Source organism: Pogona vitticeps, chromosome 4 (assembly GCF_051106095.1).
Source record: "Pogona vitticeps strain Pit_001003342236 chromosome 4, PviZW2.1, whole genome shotgun sequence".
Classification (NCBI taxonomy): Eukaryota; Metazoa; Chordata; class Lepidosauria; order Squamata; family Agamidae; genus Pogona; species Pogona vitticeps.
Window position 1 is genome coordinate 133,992,632 of NC_135786.1, and position 16,027 is coordinate 134,008,658.

The 16,027-nt window shown below is 39.6% G+C and overlaps 1 protein-coding gene and 1 pseudogene across 3 annotated transcripts in view; both read right to left on the reverse strand.

Moving 5' to 3' along the window:
* RALGAPA2 (Ral GTPase activating protein catalytic subunit alpha 2) overlaps positions 1-16,027 on the reverse strand; it is a 255,925-nt gene that overhangs the window by 190,478 nt on the left and 49,420 nt on the right. For all 3 annotated transcript variants that reach the window (XM_072998430.2, XM_072998429.2, XM_072998431.2), the window contains exons 12-15: positions 14,354-14,491; positions 8,609-8,757; positions 6,281-6,392; positions 1,001-1,238 (exon numbers count right to left, since the gene is read on the reverse strand). In XM_072998430.2, the coding sequence (XP_072854531.2) occupies positions 1,001-1,238; positions 6,281-6,392; positions 8,609-8,757; positions 14,354-14,491 (637 nt within the window). The remainder of the gene's footprint in view (positions 1-1,000; positions 1,239-6,280; positions 6,393-8,608; positions 8,758-14,353; positions 14,492-16,027) is intronic.
* LOC144589363 (U1 spliceosomal RNA) lies at positions 2,727-2,879 on the reverse strand (annotated as a pseudogene).

Here is a 16,027-nt window from a genome sequence, read left to right on the forward strand (position 1 = left end):
CGTACTTAATCTAAACATCTTCATTGACATGGAATTTAACATTAAAATCAAACCGCTAGTCCTCAGTTGCTAATAACTGCCGAGTACATTGTTCTATGCAACACAAGTCCGGACTACCTGATTATCCCACACAAACCCACCCAAGCTTTTATGTCTACAGGTGATGACCTTCTCTTAGTCCTACTACCAATAGAAGCATCTTTGGTGGAGATGCTAGAGAGGAGTTTCCCAGAGATTGCTCCCAGTCAAGGAAGTCTAGGAAGTCCCAACCAAGGGAGTCTGTGTTGGGTTTTTGCTGGCAAGGACCTTTGCTGATAAACTTATGATAAAAAGGAAATGTAATCTCTAAGTTATTGTTTTTCAAATGCTCTTTTAAAAATACATTTATTGAATTTAACTAACTCACATAATTTGTCTGCCTTTTTTTCATTTTATTGTCAGCTGTCTTGAGTTACATTTTTTGGAAAAAAGACAGAGTATATACCAATATTTTTAAACAGAGATCTTGTGAGCTACACTCGAAATAAAGATATATTGAGTTTAAGAACAAACTACATTTGATCAATTTCAAGGCATCTGAAAATGTTCTAATATGGAGTGTGGTTTTCTAATCTTGTAAATACCAGAGAAAGAAAAATAGTTCTGCTTTTATGGACCTCTTTATGTACCCATTATTTCTATGTTGATAATATGCCACTGAGAAATTTTGGTATGACAGATGTATTCAAAAGCTGGGCTATCAGGAAGATAGGTATTACATACATATGATCTTTAATGTTTGATGTTCCTTTACTTCATGACTGTAGCACTAATCAATCACCATGATCTTTAGCATTTTTATCCCACTGCTCGACCTCCTGTTCTGTTTACGTCCAAACTTAATATCTTTGCCTTGATGAACATTAGACTTGATATCTTTGCCTTGATGAACATTCAGCCTAAAATGCCTTACAGTTTAAGACACAGTACCCTGAGGATTTTAATTTAAATCAAGATTCACCTTTTGCTCTTTGTATTTTCTCTTTTTGCTCACTTAGTTTGTCTAGTGGCAAATTGTTCATTTCAACACCATACACGGTTCTTGCTAAAACAGATGTTAGGGAATCCATGATGTTAGCCCATTCAGTTATCAGTTCTTCCCAGTCTGTAAGAGATGACAATACACGCAGCAATTCATCCCAGAGCTCTCGAGAGATATAAACACTCAGATTAGCTCGGATCCAAGCCACAATGAGAGTCTGTGGTGGGGAGACAAGAAGATGGGAAGAAGAAGAAGAATTATTACCTAGAATTTTAAATACACAGATTTCTGTACAAAAGGACAGACATACACATAAACACCAAATTAGGCAGGGCATTCTGCACCTTGCACAATCCATGTTCTGCATTATATTTCTTTAAGTAAACATGAAAGTGATCAGTGAAAAAGTAGTAGCATATTCCATAGCCTAAAAGCATTTTATGTTGCCTATTTTTATGGTCAAATATGTCTGAAATGAAATTTAAAGTATGCATTGGAGCTATTTATCCATACCCTGACCATAACCTGCCTCTCCCTTTTCAAACATAACAATTTTTTGCAATTCTGCAATAGTAAAACATTCAGAACACAATTTATTCAAACAAGGCAAGTTATAATTTTTCCATTTTCTTTGGCATCATCAATTAATTTATAGCACTTATTTATTGCTTTCACGCCCACAAGATTATGGCCATTGTTTAAAGAACAGATTAGAAACATGGATTTCTAAAAAAATTGAAATATTCTTTAAATAGTTTTTTAAACCAGTTTTAAACTTCAGTTTCTAAAACCAAGACTCCAGTTGCAATTTGTAAAGTAACTGAATTACTGTGTTTCCCCGAAAATAAGAGAGGGTCTTATATTCATTTTTGCTCCAAAAAAACCATTAGGGGTCATTTTAAGGGGATGCTTTAATTTTTTTAATGTACAACAATCTACATTTATTCAAATGCCGTCATGTCATCTTCTTCTAGTTGCTGCACAATGGTGGAGGGCAGGGTTTCACTTAACTGGGGCTTATTTTTGGGCTAGGGCTTATATTACGAGCATCCTAAAAATCACACAAGGGCTTATTTTCAGGTTAGGTCTTATTTTCAGGGAAACAGGGTACTAAATACTAATCAAATGGCAATTTTACCAGGATATTATTTTTCCAAGAAAACAACATCACAGTCTTTTTTTTATTCTAAGGAGGACTCAAATTGATTAATTTCTGAAAGTATAACTGAGAAGACACTAAATTAACAGGGAAAAACCTGAAATAAAGGATTACAATTTTTTTATGCCATTTGTGGATCAAACTGCGCACATAAGCCAAAGTAAAGTCTGTGTTCAGTATATTGTACTGGTTATTTCCTCATTCAACCTGCTATCTAAAAAAACTAGCCCCATATACCGTATTTTTCGCTCCATAAGACACACTTTTTCTCTCCAAAAAGGTGGGAGGGAAAGTACATGCGTCTTATGGAGTGAATGCAGTAACCCAGAGTTCAGCCACCACCACCCAAAAGCCTCCCACTGCCATGTTGGGAGGCCTCTGAACTGGCAGCAGAGACTGCTTTCTGTTTGGACCTCACCATTCTGCAGTGCTAGCTTTCTAGGATCTGCCTCCTGCAGCCCACCTGGAAAACCAGCAAGGCAAACAGGCCTATGGCAGCAAGCAGTGAAAATAGCAAAGGACCAAAGAGTGGTTCTAGAAAGACCAAGGGAAACCACAAACACAATCTCCCACTTAGGCAGTTGATTTTCCCACATTTGGGGAAATCACAGGGGTCAGCTCATCCAAAGTGCAATAGATGAGCCTTACCCTGGGGAAACCACTTTTACAACAATGGTATCTCCCCTGCCATGTCTGAGTTTGAATGGCCCCTAAGCCTCCTGGCCCTTTGTGTGCACTATCCCCCAAAGGCATGGTGACCGCCGGCTGTACCTCCTGATCAGAACAGTGCCCCAGTCCTGAAAGAGGCCAGGAGAGCTACTCAGTGTTTTGGGGTGCCCCACAGGACCCCCATCAGGGGCTAGATGTTCCTCCCACAATCCTCCAGTGCACAGATATTAGCATATCTGCCTGCTTGCATCACCCAGTAGGCTTCTCTATTGGAGAAGCAAAGCAGGAAGGAGGAGTCTCTTTCCCTTCACCTTCTGCAGAGAAGTTAGACCATGTGACTAGCCAGGCATTTTGAGAAGCAGAGAGAGAGAGGGAGAGGGAGAGAGGACAGAAACAAAAGCTTCTAAAATTGGCAGTAACTTAAGCAGGCCTGAGAATGGTGAGTGGAAGATAAAGTTACTACTGAGAGCCTGCTAGAATAGCTCTCTGTAGTTCAGAGCTTTGCAGGAAGCTGCATCACTTCATCATAAATTAGGCCTAAATAGAAGTAATTTTGCAGATATTTAAAACATTAAGGGACCGGGGGGGGGAGGCTAATGTTTATTGTTAGCCAAATTTCATTTTGAAGCACAGAATGATTAAAAAGGCACTGAGCACATGCAGAATAAAGTTCAAAAGGGAAACCAAAAAGGGACCTAACACTCCTTCCCTTAATATATTACCACTAGGGCTACAGGTTTTATTTGGTGTATTAGCTTGCCACATTAGCTGAGTCCAGTTTTTATGGAGCAAGGCAATTTGAATTGCAGAGGGCAGATCTGAATCACAGATCTGAATATGTTCAAGTAAGGCTTTGAAATCTTGAAAATCGGTTTAAGAACCCAACATTTCATAAATAGCATTTCACATGTACACACACACAACTGGAAATAGAAATTTTAGTAGTATTTTTGTGTTAACAAAAGCTGCATGGTGTCGCTCCCCCCGTTTTTATTGGTTTTTCTTAATCATTGTTGTTCTACAATATTGCTGGTAGATTTTATCTTTTCATTGTGATTCCCAACTACTGTATTTTATCCTATTGTAGTCTCTAAAATTGGACAACCATCTGTCAGATCTGCTCTGATTTGGATTCCTGCATTGAACCAGGGGTTGGAATTGATGGCCTTATAGGCCCCTTCCAACTCCATTATTCTATGATTCTGTGCTGCTTTGAGATTATATTTGTAAAAGGAAGCAGTATATGTGGTGATGAATAAGGGGCACATTTTTCTTGCAGAGTATGGGAACTCATTCTACCAGTGCAAAACAGAAAAGGCTAGTATATAGCATTCCTTTTAAACTAGAGGTAGTAAAATACGCTAAGGAGTATGGAAACAGTGAACAGTGCAGAGACATTTTGGGCCTCCTCATCTGAAAAAATGATTAGAGAGTGGAGGAAACAGGAGGATCAGCTGCAAAAAGCTGATAAAAGTAAGCACACTTTCTGTGGACATGCTGCATGCTGCAAAGTAAAGAACTGAATGATGGAGAGAGAAAAAAATTTTGCTGTAAGGAAGGGAGGGAGGAAGGACGGGAGGGAGGGAGTGGAAGTGAGGCATGCTTTGCTGTTTGCTTACACCTGTGCTTGTGGTGATTTCTTCATCATAGCTCTTATTGACTACCCAGCAACAATCTGTTTATTCATCTCTTTCAGTGCAATAACAATTCATTATAAGTGTTAAAACTTGAGATGGTACTGTAATTCCCACTCATTGTGTGTCATCCTGCTGTAGAAGTCTGCTTCATGATTCTCCACTTCTGGTACATGTATGACTTGTGAAATGACATGCTTGAGAATACACCAGTCCCAAAACGGTACTGTTAGTAGCAAGAAAGACATGGATTTTGTTCATCCTTGGTGGTTGATATAAAGCATTGTAGTGTTGTTGTCTGTGGCTATTGGAATAACTTTGCCAACTACAAATTGTTCAAAAGCTCTCCCTGTGTTGTACACTGCAAGAAGTTTGAGGTAATTGATGTGACAACATCTATCTATTGCTACTGCCTTATGAATTTGCCAGAATATTTTTTTTCCAGTTTTCCTCTCCTAAAAATGAGGTGCGTCTTATTTGGAGGTGCGTCTTATGGAGCGAAAAATACGGTATATATTACATTTCTAGTGTAAAATGATACCACCCCCAATTCACAAGCCACTTCAGTGAACACAGTTCCTTCCAGATATGAGAGACTTCAGATTGAGTAGTTGCTACTCTATTGAGGGAATGGGATTTTGGCTTCTAATTATTAAAAACTAATCTGATTCGGTATGACAGATGTATTCAAAAGCTGGGCTATCAGGAAGATAGGTATCATATATATACGTCCAAACAGAAGAAAGAGCACTATAAGTAAAGTATGCAGAAAACATTAAAATCATTGGAAAGATAAATAAGACACAGTATCTTCTAGAGGTGTAACGATAATCTGGCATGTGGACAGAGTGATGGACTAGGATCCAGGAGATCAGAAATATCCCCTTCCCACATCCTGGGGATTCTTCCCTCCCACCCCCACACAATTATCCTGACCTGAAACAGAGCAGGGTGTTTTCCCTTCTTCCTCTCATCCTTAGAAATTAAGAATTCCAATCACCACCCTGTGCCATTTGCCCTCACAAATGGGAAGGCCAGGAACAAATGGGAGAACCCTTTACCTCAATTCTCAAAATCAAGGTAAAAGCAAGGAACTTTGCTTAACCCAATGACATAAGTGCAGGGGAGAAGAAGCTACTAAGACTACAGCGCTGGATGTAGCCTGAGCAGAGTCTCAGAAGCACTGTCCATTCTGTGTGTTCCCTCAATGGGAGGAAAAAACGGCAACATGGGCAAAGCTTTCCAGAATTTCATGCTATACACTAGAGCATTCCTGCAGCCAGCACTGGGGTCTCTGAATTGACTTCACCCGCCCCATATGTTTTCCCGATAGAGGAATGCATATGGCAATGAGACTTTCCCAAACCCATGCAAAAGTTGTAGTAGTCTATGTTGTTAGGGAGAGTTGTAACATCAGGGACCGTTTATATCTTCTGGCCCAGATGTGGGCAAAGGGGTGGGGATCCTTGGGATCTCTTCTGGCCCAGATGTGGGCAAAGGGGTGGGGATCCCTGGGATCCAGTACTCCAAATTGGTTCCTCCCTATGGCCTAGATTTTGTCCATAAATTGTCTAAGGTCAATAACTATTTTTTGCCATATTGAACAATGAACCTGTATAAATCCAAGAGACCCTGTTCAGGTCATTTAGCAAAATGTAGAAAAAAATAAATCTTATATTGCCAGTCCATTTGTTTGTTTATTTATTTGTTTTGTTCACTATTTTGGAAAACATTAAGAAATACAAGTTTTAATACATGGTTTCTATTTGATATGACATCCAAAACATTAAGACATACCCGGAATAGTAATCCTGCTAAACTTTGAGCAAACACATCCTTTGTTTGTTTCTCTTTAGACTTGCTCATGACTGCTTCTGTAATCCTGAGGAGTATTTGCAACAGCTGTTCCCTATGGAAAAAAATTGGGGGAAAAACCACTATACTATTTAGAAATGATGAAGTAATAATAATAATTCAGTTTTAAAAATGAGAAATACACAAAATAAATAAAACACAATCCATCTCTACATTGGCTTAGAACCTAACAACAATTCTGATACTGCCATCTGTCAGCCAGTACTGTATACTAAAAGGGACTGTTCCAATATCCTTTGAGGAATCACAAACTGAACATGCAACAATGGTAATTTTCAAGCTAAATTTAAAATCCTAAACATGGGCAGCAAATGAGTCTGTTTCTGACATAAACAGAAGTGAAAATAAAGCTAAAACATGGCTATAATTTTGGCTCAATGTTATCAAAAACAGCTATTAGAAATAATAAAAGGAAAAATATGAAATTCATCTATGATTCTCTGTCACTGTTGTAACAGTCATATAACATTTTACCTTTAATTGTATATTGACTGAAATCCTGTTGCTCAGTGTAGTCAGTTGCAACTAGAGTGGGGTACTGATGAGTCAGCTCCTCCATAAGTTATGGCTTATTACGATAAGTAACAGGATTTCAGCCATTGTTTTTAACTATTTGTTACTTTAACCTATCATGTAATAAGAAAATGCATTTTATATAACAACATATAATTGCTGAGGAATTTGAGATTTTTTAATATTCAAACAACTGATTTATCTTTTTAAAATAAGCATAGTCTGTAGCATTAGATTTATATAATTTTCTCATTTTTTGGAAATTGTACAGTGGACCCTCGATTTACGGAATTAATCCGTACTGGAACTGTGGCCGCAGGTCGAAAATTCCGTAGGTTGAAGGTCCATTTCCCATAGGAATGCATTGAAAATCATTTAATTTGTTCCAGCCAAAGAAAAAAAACCCAGGGCTTCCAAAGCTGCACCCACTGCCCTCTGCCTTCTGTCCCCACTGTCCTCTGCCTCCCATCCCCGCAGGGCCAGAAGGCAGAGGGCATTGGGGACAGGAGGCAAGAGGCCAGTTCGTCCAGCGGGCGCAGAGCGGCTTTTGGCTTGTAGCTTTGGAGGCCGGAAAGCCGAAAACCGCTCTGTGCCTGCTGTCTGTTTTGGGCTTTCGGGGCTTAGAAAGCTGGACCCACTGGTTTCTTGCCTCCTGTCCCCAGTGGGCTTAGAAAGCTCAAAGCTGACAGCCAGCACGACCTGCAGCCTACGGACTGGAAGGGGGAGGCGGGGAAAGCGCCAAATTTGAATTTGGCACTTTCCCCGCCTCCCCATTCTGGTCCATAGGTCGATTCTCCGACTGCAAGTCGAAGTGAAACTTTGTGGCCGGAGAAGTCCGTAGGTCGAAAAGTTCGTAGGTGGAGCCACACATAAGTCGAGACTCCACTGTACGAATATTTGCAGCATATTCCCTAACTTCAATTCACAACATTTTGTTCATTTATAACATTTTGTTCAGGCACAGGAAAGGTGAAAGAGAAGCCATCTTGCCTTGAAACATATGTTTTTCCACAATAATCATCAACAACAGCATCCATTTTATGTTTCTGATCTCAAAAATCAAGTCCCAAGCTTACACATTTTCTATATTCTATCTTGTGGCAGATTCAACACTGACAACTTTTATTTGGCACACACCCTCACAATCTGCAATGTATAGACTATCCACCCCATATCAGTAATAGTAGAACATTGTGCAATATGCCAAGTTTTTAAAAATCAGTCTCAATCTGGAGAATTTTGAAATTCCAAATCCATACTCATAAATTATTTGTAATCTAGAATTTTCCTTCTGTAGACCTATATAGATGCACACAAGAATTTCCTACTGTCCTTTCGGGAAGGAAATATAAGTTATGCAATTGGAGGGAGTCATGCATCGTTTCCTTCACACAGGAAAAAAAGGAAACTCCTGCACAGATGTGGCCTCCAGATAATACAAATTAACTAATAGCTTTAGCTGAAATCATGTTTATGTAATACACTTCCAATAAGGGTATAACAATAATACTGCAATGGCTGCATCATACTAAATGTCTATAGTTCTATAAAACTGAAACAGAGTTTTAAAATATTGGTACGTAAAACAGAAACAATACTACCCTATACATCTCTCATCAGAAGTACAAATTATGTTCAATAGTGTTTCCAGTTAAACATATATAGATTTGCATACAGAATGTTTCAGACTCCTTTTCAGATTAACTGCCCAGGTGAATTGAGAAGTTAAAAACATACCAGGTCTTTTTATCCATTGCAAGTTCCATGATCATGCGTCTAAATATACTCAAAACTGCTCTGCATGCATCAATTTGCTCCTTCAAGAGTGCAGGTATTTCATTACACGGTTCCAATAGAAATACATTAGCAGAACTCGTTAAGAACACCTGAAGAATTTTGAAGGAAGAGGGAGAACAACTGTAACCAGTACATTATATTCAAGGTTATTTTCTAATACATCAAATGATATTTTCTTAAGATTACTTAGTATCCCAAAACTTTATTTTCATAAACAGGATGTCATTTGAAAAGTTGTCTGTCTATCCATCCATTTATCTACACAAACCTGAAAACATGACATCACAGTTCAGGTAGTACTGGGATTAGAAATGGGGATATTTGTATTTGTAAAGGAATATGAATACTCCCATACCAGCTGCATTTAATGAGGGCCTGCCCCCCCCGGAACTGGTCCATCCACTCCCATGTCCTGGTGCTGCAAAAGCCCCACTCTTCCCACCAATTGCAGCAGTAGCTCCTCTGTCTCCCTGCTCAGCTGGCCACTCAGCAACCGTGTGGGGAGACTCATCCTCCCGCCCCCTGCCTGGAGTGGCTAGATGATCAGGGAGATGGAGGAGCTACTGCCACAATTGGCAGGAAGAGCAGGACCTTTGTGGCACTGAGACGCATGAGTGGACAGGCTGGTTCTGGGGGCCGGACCCTCATTAGGTGCAGCTGAGATGGGGATATTTGTATTCGTTTACAATTGAGATCACTTACTACTACGGTTTGTCAGGAGGCATTATTGTAAGAGAGGCATAAATCTTTACATGAGCTATTTCTGTTCTTAGAGAAAATTAGGAAGTTATTCTAAGTACTGAAGGGTCCCATAATATTTTGCCCCAACAATACAGTGGTGCCTCTACTTATGTTATCCAAACATTTCAACTTCCGAACAGCTCTGGTCGCAAAATTTTGCTTCTACTTGTGAATGGAGCTTCCAGTTACGAACACAAAAAGGCAGGGGGAAAGGGAAGGAAATTCAAATTTCTAACTGTAAGTGACGATGAGGCTGCTTCTTTGTAGCTCTTTCGCCCTGGCAGTTAGAGAGTGTGGGATCCAAGGAGGCTGCCTGCTAAGGTAAGGTGCTGCATTATACTTTTTAAAAACTGTTCTGGGTATATTTGCAGGGTGATTTTTGGCTGGGGGGGGTTATGTTTCTGTGCTGTGCTGGGTCTTGGGGGATTGTTGTTTTTTTGTTCCCACCATTTCCGATGGGGGATATGGTTGCTTTTTGGAGTGTTTTTTTCCCCATTTCTGATGGGTCCTGGGGAATTTATTTTTTGGTTTTCCCCCATTTCCGATGGGTCTTGGGGGATTTGTTTGCTTTTTGGGGGGTTTCTCCCATTTTCGATGTGTCTTGCATGCTTTTTACTTTGTTCTCTTTGCATTCCTGATCTGCTCCATTTGTTTTTGCAATGGTTCCTGCATGCTCCCCTTGCTTTTTCCTTTGATTTCTGTGCATTTCTGACCTTGTCCCTTCGTTCTCTGTGCATTTCTGATCTGCCGTTTGTTTTCTGTGCATTTGCAATGATTCCTGCATGCTTCCCTTGCAGTTTGGTTTTGGGCTAGGTGGATGGGGGGGTTATGTTTCTGTGCTCTGATGGTCTTGCGGACCCTTTGTGCAAGGGTCTGTAATGGCTGAGTTGCTCTAAAATGGAGTTTAGATTCAACTCTCCCCCCCTTGTCTTCTCTCTCTCCCTCTCTCTCTGCTCCCCAGGTGATTGGTTTGGTTTAAAAGTTGTTTGATTTAAAAGTTGATTGGTTTGGTTTAAAAGGTGTTTGGTTTAAAATGTATTGGTGGAAAATTGTTCCCCATTGTTCCCTCCCTCCCTCCTTTCCTGCTTTTTTTTTTAACCTAAGTCATCCTAGATTTTTTTAAAAAATTATTCTCCCCCTAGTGGCTGAGGACAGATTAACTGGTTCTGCATTAGTTCCTATGGGAACTAATGCTTCAACTTACAAACTGCGCCTCTACATACAAACAAAAAACAGCCGGAACGGATTAATCAGTTTTCAATGCATTCCTACAGGTAATGCTGATTTGACTTACGAACATTTCGACTTAACAACATCTTCTGGGATGGATTAAGTTCATAAATAGAGGCACCACTGTAAAAGTACATTCTTCCTTTTTGCTGTTTCTTGCAACATGGTAACACTTTCATTAAGACTACAGTGGTGCCTCGCATGACGTTAATTCGTTCCGAAAAAATCGCTGTCAAACAAAAACGTCGTCATGCGATTTTAAAAAGCCCATAGAAACACATTAAAACCCAATTAATGCATTCCTAGGGGCTTAAAACTCACAGTCCAGCGAAGATTCTCCATAGCGCGGCCATTTTCGCTGTCCGTGCAGCGAGGAATCCGTGCCAGAAAACAGCAGGCGGACATGCTTTTCACCCGGCAGCCATTTTGAAACTGCCGATCACCTGGCCGAAAATCATTGCTTTGCAATAATCGGTTAGCGAAACAGGGGACCGATCATCGCAAAGCAAAATTCCCCCATAGGGAACATCGTTTTGCGATCGCTTTTGTTGTGATGCGATTTTGTCGTCAAACGGAGAGCTTGTAATGCAAGGCACCACTGTATTCAACAATTTTCAGATTTCAGGGTATTATTTCAAACAGGTGAGTAGTAAAGACTATTTCAATTCTAGCTAATTTGAAACTGCTGCACAGCCTCTCATTACTTCGTAGTGGTAAAAAGACACAAAAGTCAGATGGGGAAAGGGAGATCACCACAAACATATGCAATCAAAGCAGAAAAAACACACGAAGAAAAACAAAGTGTGCTGTTTATAGCACTTAAAGCACTCTCTGGGCAGTTTACAATTTAATTATGAAGGCTACACTTTACCACCGCAACACCCCATGAGCTGGGCAGACAATTTACCAACCTCAGAAGGATGGAAAGCTGAGTCAACCTCAAGCCTGCTATTTGGGATTATAGCCAGGTTGTGAGCAGAGTTTTGGCTACAATACTGAAGTTCAATCACTGTACTACAGTACAAGGGAGTTAAAGCAAATATATATTCTAAATATCTGTGTCCAGGGGGAGGGAGGTTAACCTTAGGTAACCCCTTTTCTAATGTATAGATTAATTATCTCACTTCATAATGAAAGAATACCAAGAGAAGTCAATATTGTTGCAACCTTGCTGAAAGGGCTTTCAGAATAAGTGGGTAAAATCCTATCTATGCAGTCATACCAGCATAACCTGGATACATGTGCTGAAATTCATTAATTTAAACAAACAAAAAAACTTTCTGTCCTCCTCTTTTCAGTTCCAGGGTTCCTTAGGACTCATTTTTGTCCTGGGGAGCCTTTGGGAACCTTCAGATGGAGAGGATGCCTTTAAGAATCCAAAATCATTGCCAGATCACCACAGGCAATCCCAATCCTCTTGGTAGTGATTTTTTACTATCTGGTTTATGCCTATGTAACTATGCAAACAGGATTTTGCCCAGTGTCTCCAAAGCCAAGGAAAGACAGGCTGCATGCCTCTAATCTTGAGTGATCATCTGCAACAAAATGTTTCCCAACCTTGAGAAAATAAGTGGCAGTACAGCATTTTACATAGGTAGGTAACAGAGGCTGAAATCCAACTGGTGTTCACATGAAGTTTGCCTAACTTGGCATAGCTAACTGAGGTGCCAGGGTGAATCTTCATTGCACAATTAGATATGTGACTGGGAAAACAACGAAGACATCCCTCAATATATCTTTAAAATCACTAATGAACACCAGATTCTAGCCAATGGATAACATGGTCTGTGTGAATCTATTCTCTGAAGTAATGATCGAGGAAACAGTACAAAGCAGAATTTAATAATTAGCAGTATAGTGAGATAGCTGTGGGATTTACATACATACACACACACACACACACACACACACACACACACACACACACACACACACACACACACACACACACACACACACATACATTGTTTTCAAACGCTGCACAACACTACCACTGCAGAAATGTTGGGCACTGTGTAAATGAAACACCCACACTTTTTACACATCCAGGGTATTACATCCCCTGCTCTCTGTCATCCTAGGTAGAAGGAAAATGGAAATAGGAAAAATATCAAGACAATTTTAGATGGAAAGGAAATATTTGGTTGGTGTATTATCTTGTCTTGATTTTTTTTAAAGAAAAGAAATTGTCATCAGTACTGCAAGGTGAGAGAAACTCAAGATTGAGAGAAGACAAAGAGTTAAGCTGCAAAAAAAATTGCTTTTTTTGTATTACAACTTATGGACTTTTCTGAACTATGATTCATAGTGGATATGATAGCTGTGGGATTCTGTGACCTTCTCATCTCTGGCAAATAGTTCTACCTGATCAGAAGGACTTCTCCTAGTTGAGAGGTAATTAGAAGACAAACCATGAAGAGATCTGAAAAAATCATCTCTAGGACACATGAAAAGAGGGATCTACCAATCAGATACACAAGGATAGCTGAAATCATTGCAAAATGAAAACATAAAATAGAACACATTGTCCTAATCTATAACAGTACAAGGGAGATTAGATTCCCAATGTGGTACAGTAGATACAGTGACAAACTAGGACTCCTGCAAACAGGGTCTGAATCCCCACTTCGCCACGGAAGCGCACTGGGGGAGTGAAACTGGTAAAATTACTCCTTAAATATCTCACTTATTAGAGCCCTGTTAGAGTTTCTATAAATTGGTTCTGACTTGACTGCACAGAACACACATACACAAGAGCAATTAACATAAACACAGAGAATAATTAATGTAAGTCAAACACTTCAGTTCACAATTTAGTGAAACAAATTCCTCTTTCTCATGCAAGATTTGTTAATCAAACACCTCCTAAAGTTTAGCAGGAACTGTGGAATTTCCATGACAGCAAGACTACCATGACATTAGGTTTAGTCTTGTCCTGTTATGGTGGAGGATGCAGTCATTGCATTAGGAGAGAACGTCTACACCAGGAGACATAGAAAGTGGCACTTTGTCAGATAAAGAAGATAGAAAACCAGGGCTGATAAAGTTATGAAGGCACAGAATACAATCTGCTGAATTTTGGTTTACTATATAGAAGCAAATCACAGGGATAAGAGGAACATGAAGGAATGCATGCAGAAGAGGTACAGTATATGCCAATGTAACAAACAAAGTATCCTTGAATAACTGCTGCCCCCAATGCAAAACTGATATCAACTGGCATTCTTAGAAAAAAGTTCTCAAGTCACTCCTGTCTTCCTATTGAAGTAAAATGTTGGTGCCTGAAAATCAGGATTTACTCGTTGTTTTCTCCATCTTCCTCACAGCATCTGAGCCGGACCGGGCCGTGGAGAGAGACCTCCCCCCACCCCGCACAGCCCATTTGTGCCTGCGTACAAGCGCCCGCATGAGTGCTGCCCTGCCCTTTGTGCATGTGCATGAGCACATGCGCACGCACACAAACACTACGCCATGCTTCACGCATGCGCATGCCTGCAGGTAGGTGCCCTGCCTTCCCCAGCTGGTCCGTGGGGCCAAAAAGGTTGGGGACCTCTACACTACAGGACAGTACTTGTGTTTTGTGTTTAGTGCTATTGAAGGAAGTAAAGTAAATTGTACACTCAGTATCAAATTTTGTCCAAAGTACTGTACTTATCTTCAGATGGAACAATTTCAAAAGCCATTTCCACCTCTTTTGCTTTATATATACTTTACCTGTAACGTAGCTTGCAGACCTGCTTTGATATTCTTGTTTTCATCTTCTAATATACATCCTCTATTAACAGCACTGGAGAAGGAGTATGTTCTTCCCCAACTTGAGGATCTTTTATGTCCTGAATGGCCGGCTGTAAGCTTTAAATATATATATTAGTCAATATATGCTAATATGGTAGAATAACATACCTATTTATAAAATTATTACATGGAGTGTATGAAGCAGAAACAGGAGGACGTGTTTCAGGAGCTCCCGTGATGTTTGGGCACTCTGGCTCACCAATAATCTGATGGTCTATTTCATACATAATTACACAGAATCTAATCTCCAGACAAATTTGCCCAATTGTTAACAGAAAATTAATAGCTTCAATAATCTTTGCCAGTGGGTATTTAAATCCAATAGCAATAAATGGCTACTTAAATTCTGGTTCTTTCTGATCACTTACACAAGAAGACATTCCATGTCTCTTTGTGTAAGCTGTTCTGAGCACAAGTGAAAAGGCTAAGTGATGCAAGATAACCGACTAATTTATGAATCAAGAATCATTCAGGCCCCCAAGTACAGCTCTGTCCACCAAAGTTAGAAGCACCAAGCATAAAGTCTTCTCCCTCCATCTCTGCTCAGTGCCATATAACTATGCTGACAAGTGATCTGTTTCACTGATGTAGAACACACTCTTCACCTTTAGGTTTATATATATATCCCTGCTGTTACTACGGTAGAAGTATGTCATGTTATCATGAACAGGCTCTACACAACTGCATTTTCATTTGAAGCATAACTATAGGGAAAACTCTTTTGTGAGGGAAGGGGACAACATTAAAATGACTCCTCACATGCACATAAACAGACGGTGGATCGGAGGAAGGATTCCTAGTTCCTAAGCAAATGTAAATGAACTAGAGAACATGATCAAGTCTAGTAAGCACACAGAACTTTTCAAATATTGAGTTGTATGCCACTTTTGTCCCTGTCCTGACAAACAAATCATTGGTTCAGTCACAAGAAAGCAAATGAGAAATTTTCAGGCCAATCCCCTTCTCCCTTGAAGTCCAAAATGGCATCCCCTTCTGTTCTAAAGGGTCCTTTTCAAGATCTGAACTCTGTTAGATCAAGAATACTGCAAGAGAAACTTGACTATATACAGTATGTGGCTAAATTATTTCATTAGCACTTTTAAAAAGCTATGAAGGACCCTCTCAACAACTGGGAGGATTAGTATTTTATTAATATTTCAAACCTTCATCAAATAAAAGTTAATTTAATTAAAAAGAAAAAGCATATGATATATGTTAAACTTATGAATAATGTATGTTATTTAATGTTGCTATAAGCTGAGCATATTACTATTAAGTGAAATCCATTTCATACAGCACTCAGAATCTATAGGCAAATCAATTTTTTTTTCTGTGTCTTTTCATCTTGGGAGTGTGTGGAGGGATGTTGGACTGATGTTTCACTTACTGAACTGTAAATTCAGGTGCTGTGTTCTGAATTTTTGTAAAATGGTTTGGAACCTATCTTGCTAAAGGGCAGCAATCCACTTTTGTGGAAAAAACTAAAACAAAACCTCAGGAACAAAACTGTGAGGAATGTCTACCATAAAAGGAGTTTAAAATCTGGTTATTATGTTGGGAGCCAAAAAAAAACCTTCAGCCATCTTCATTACA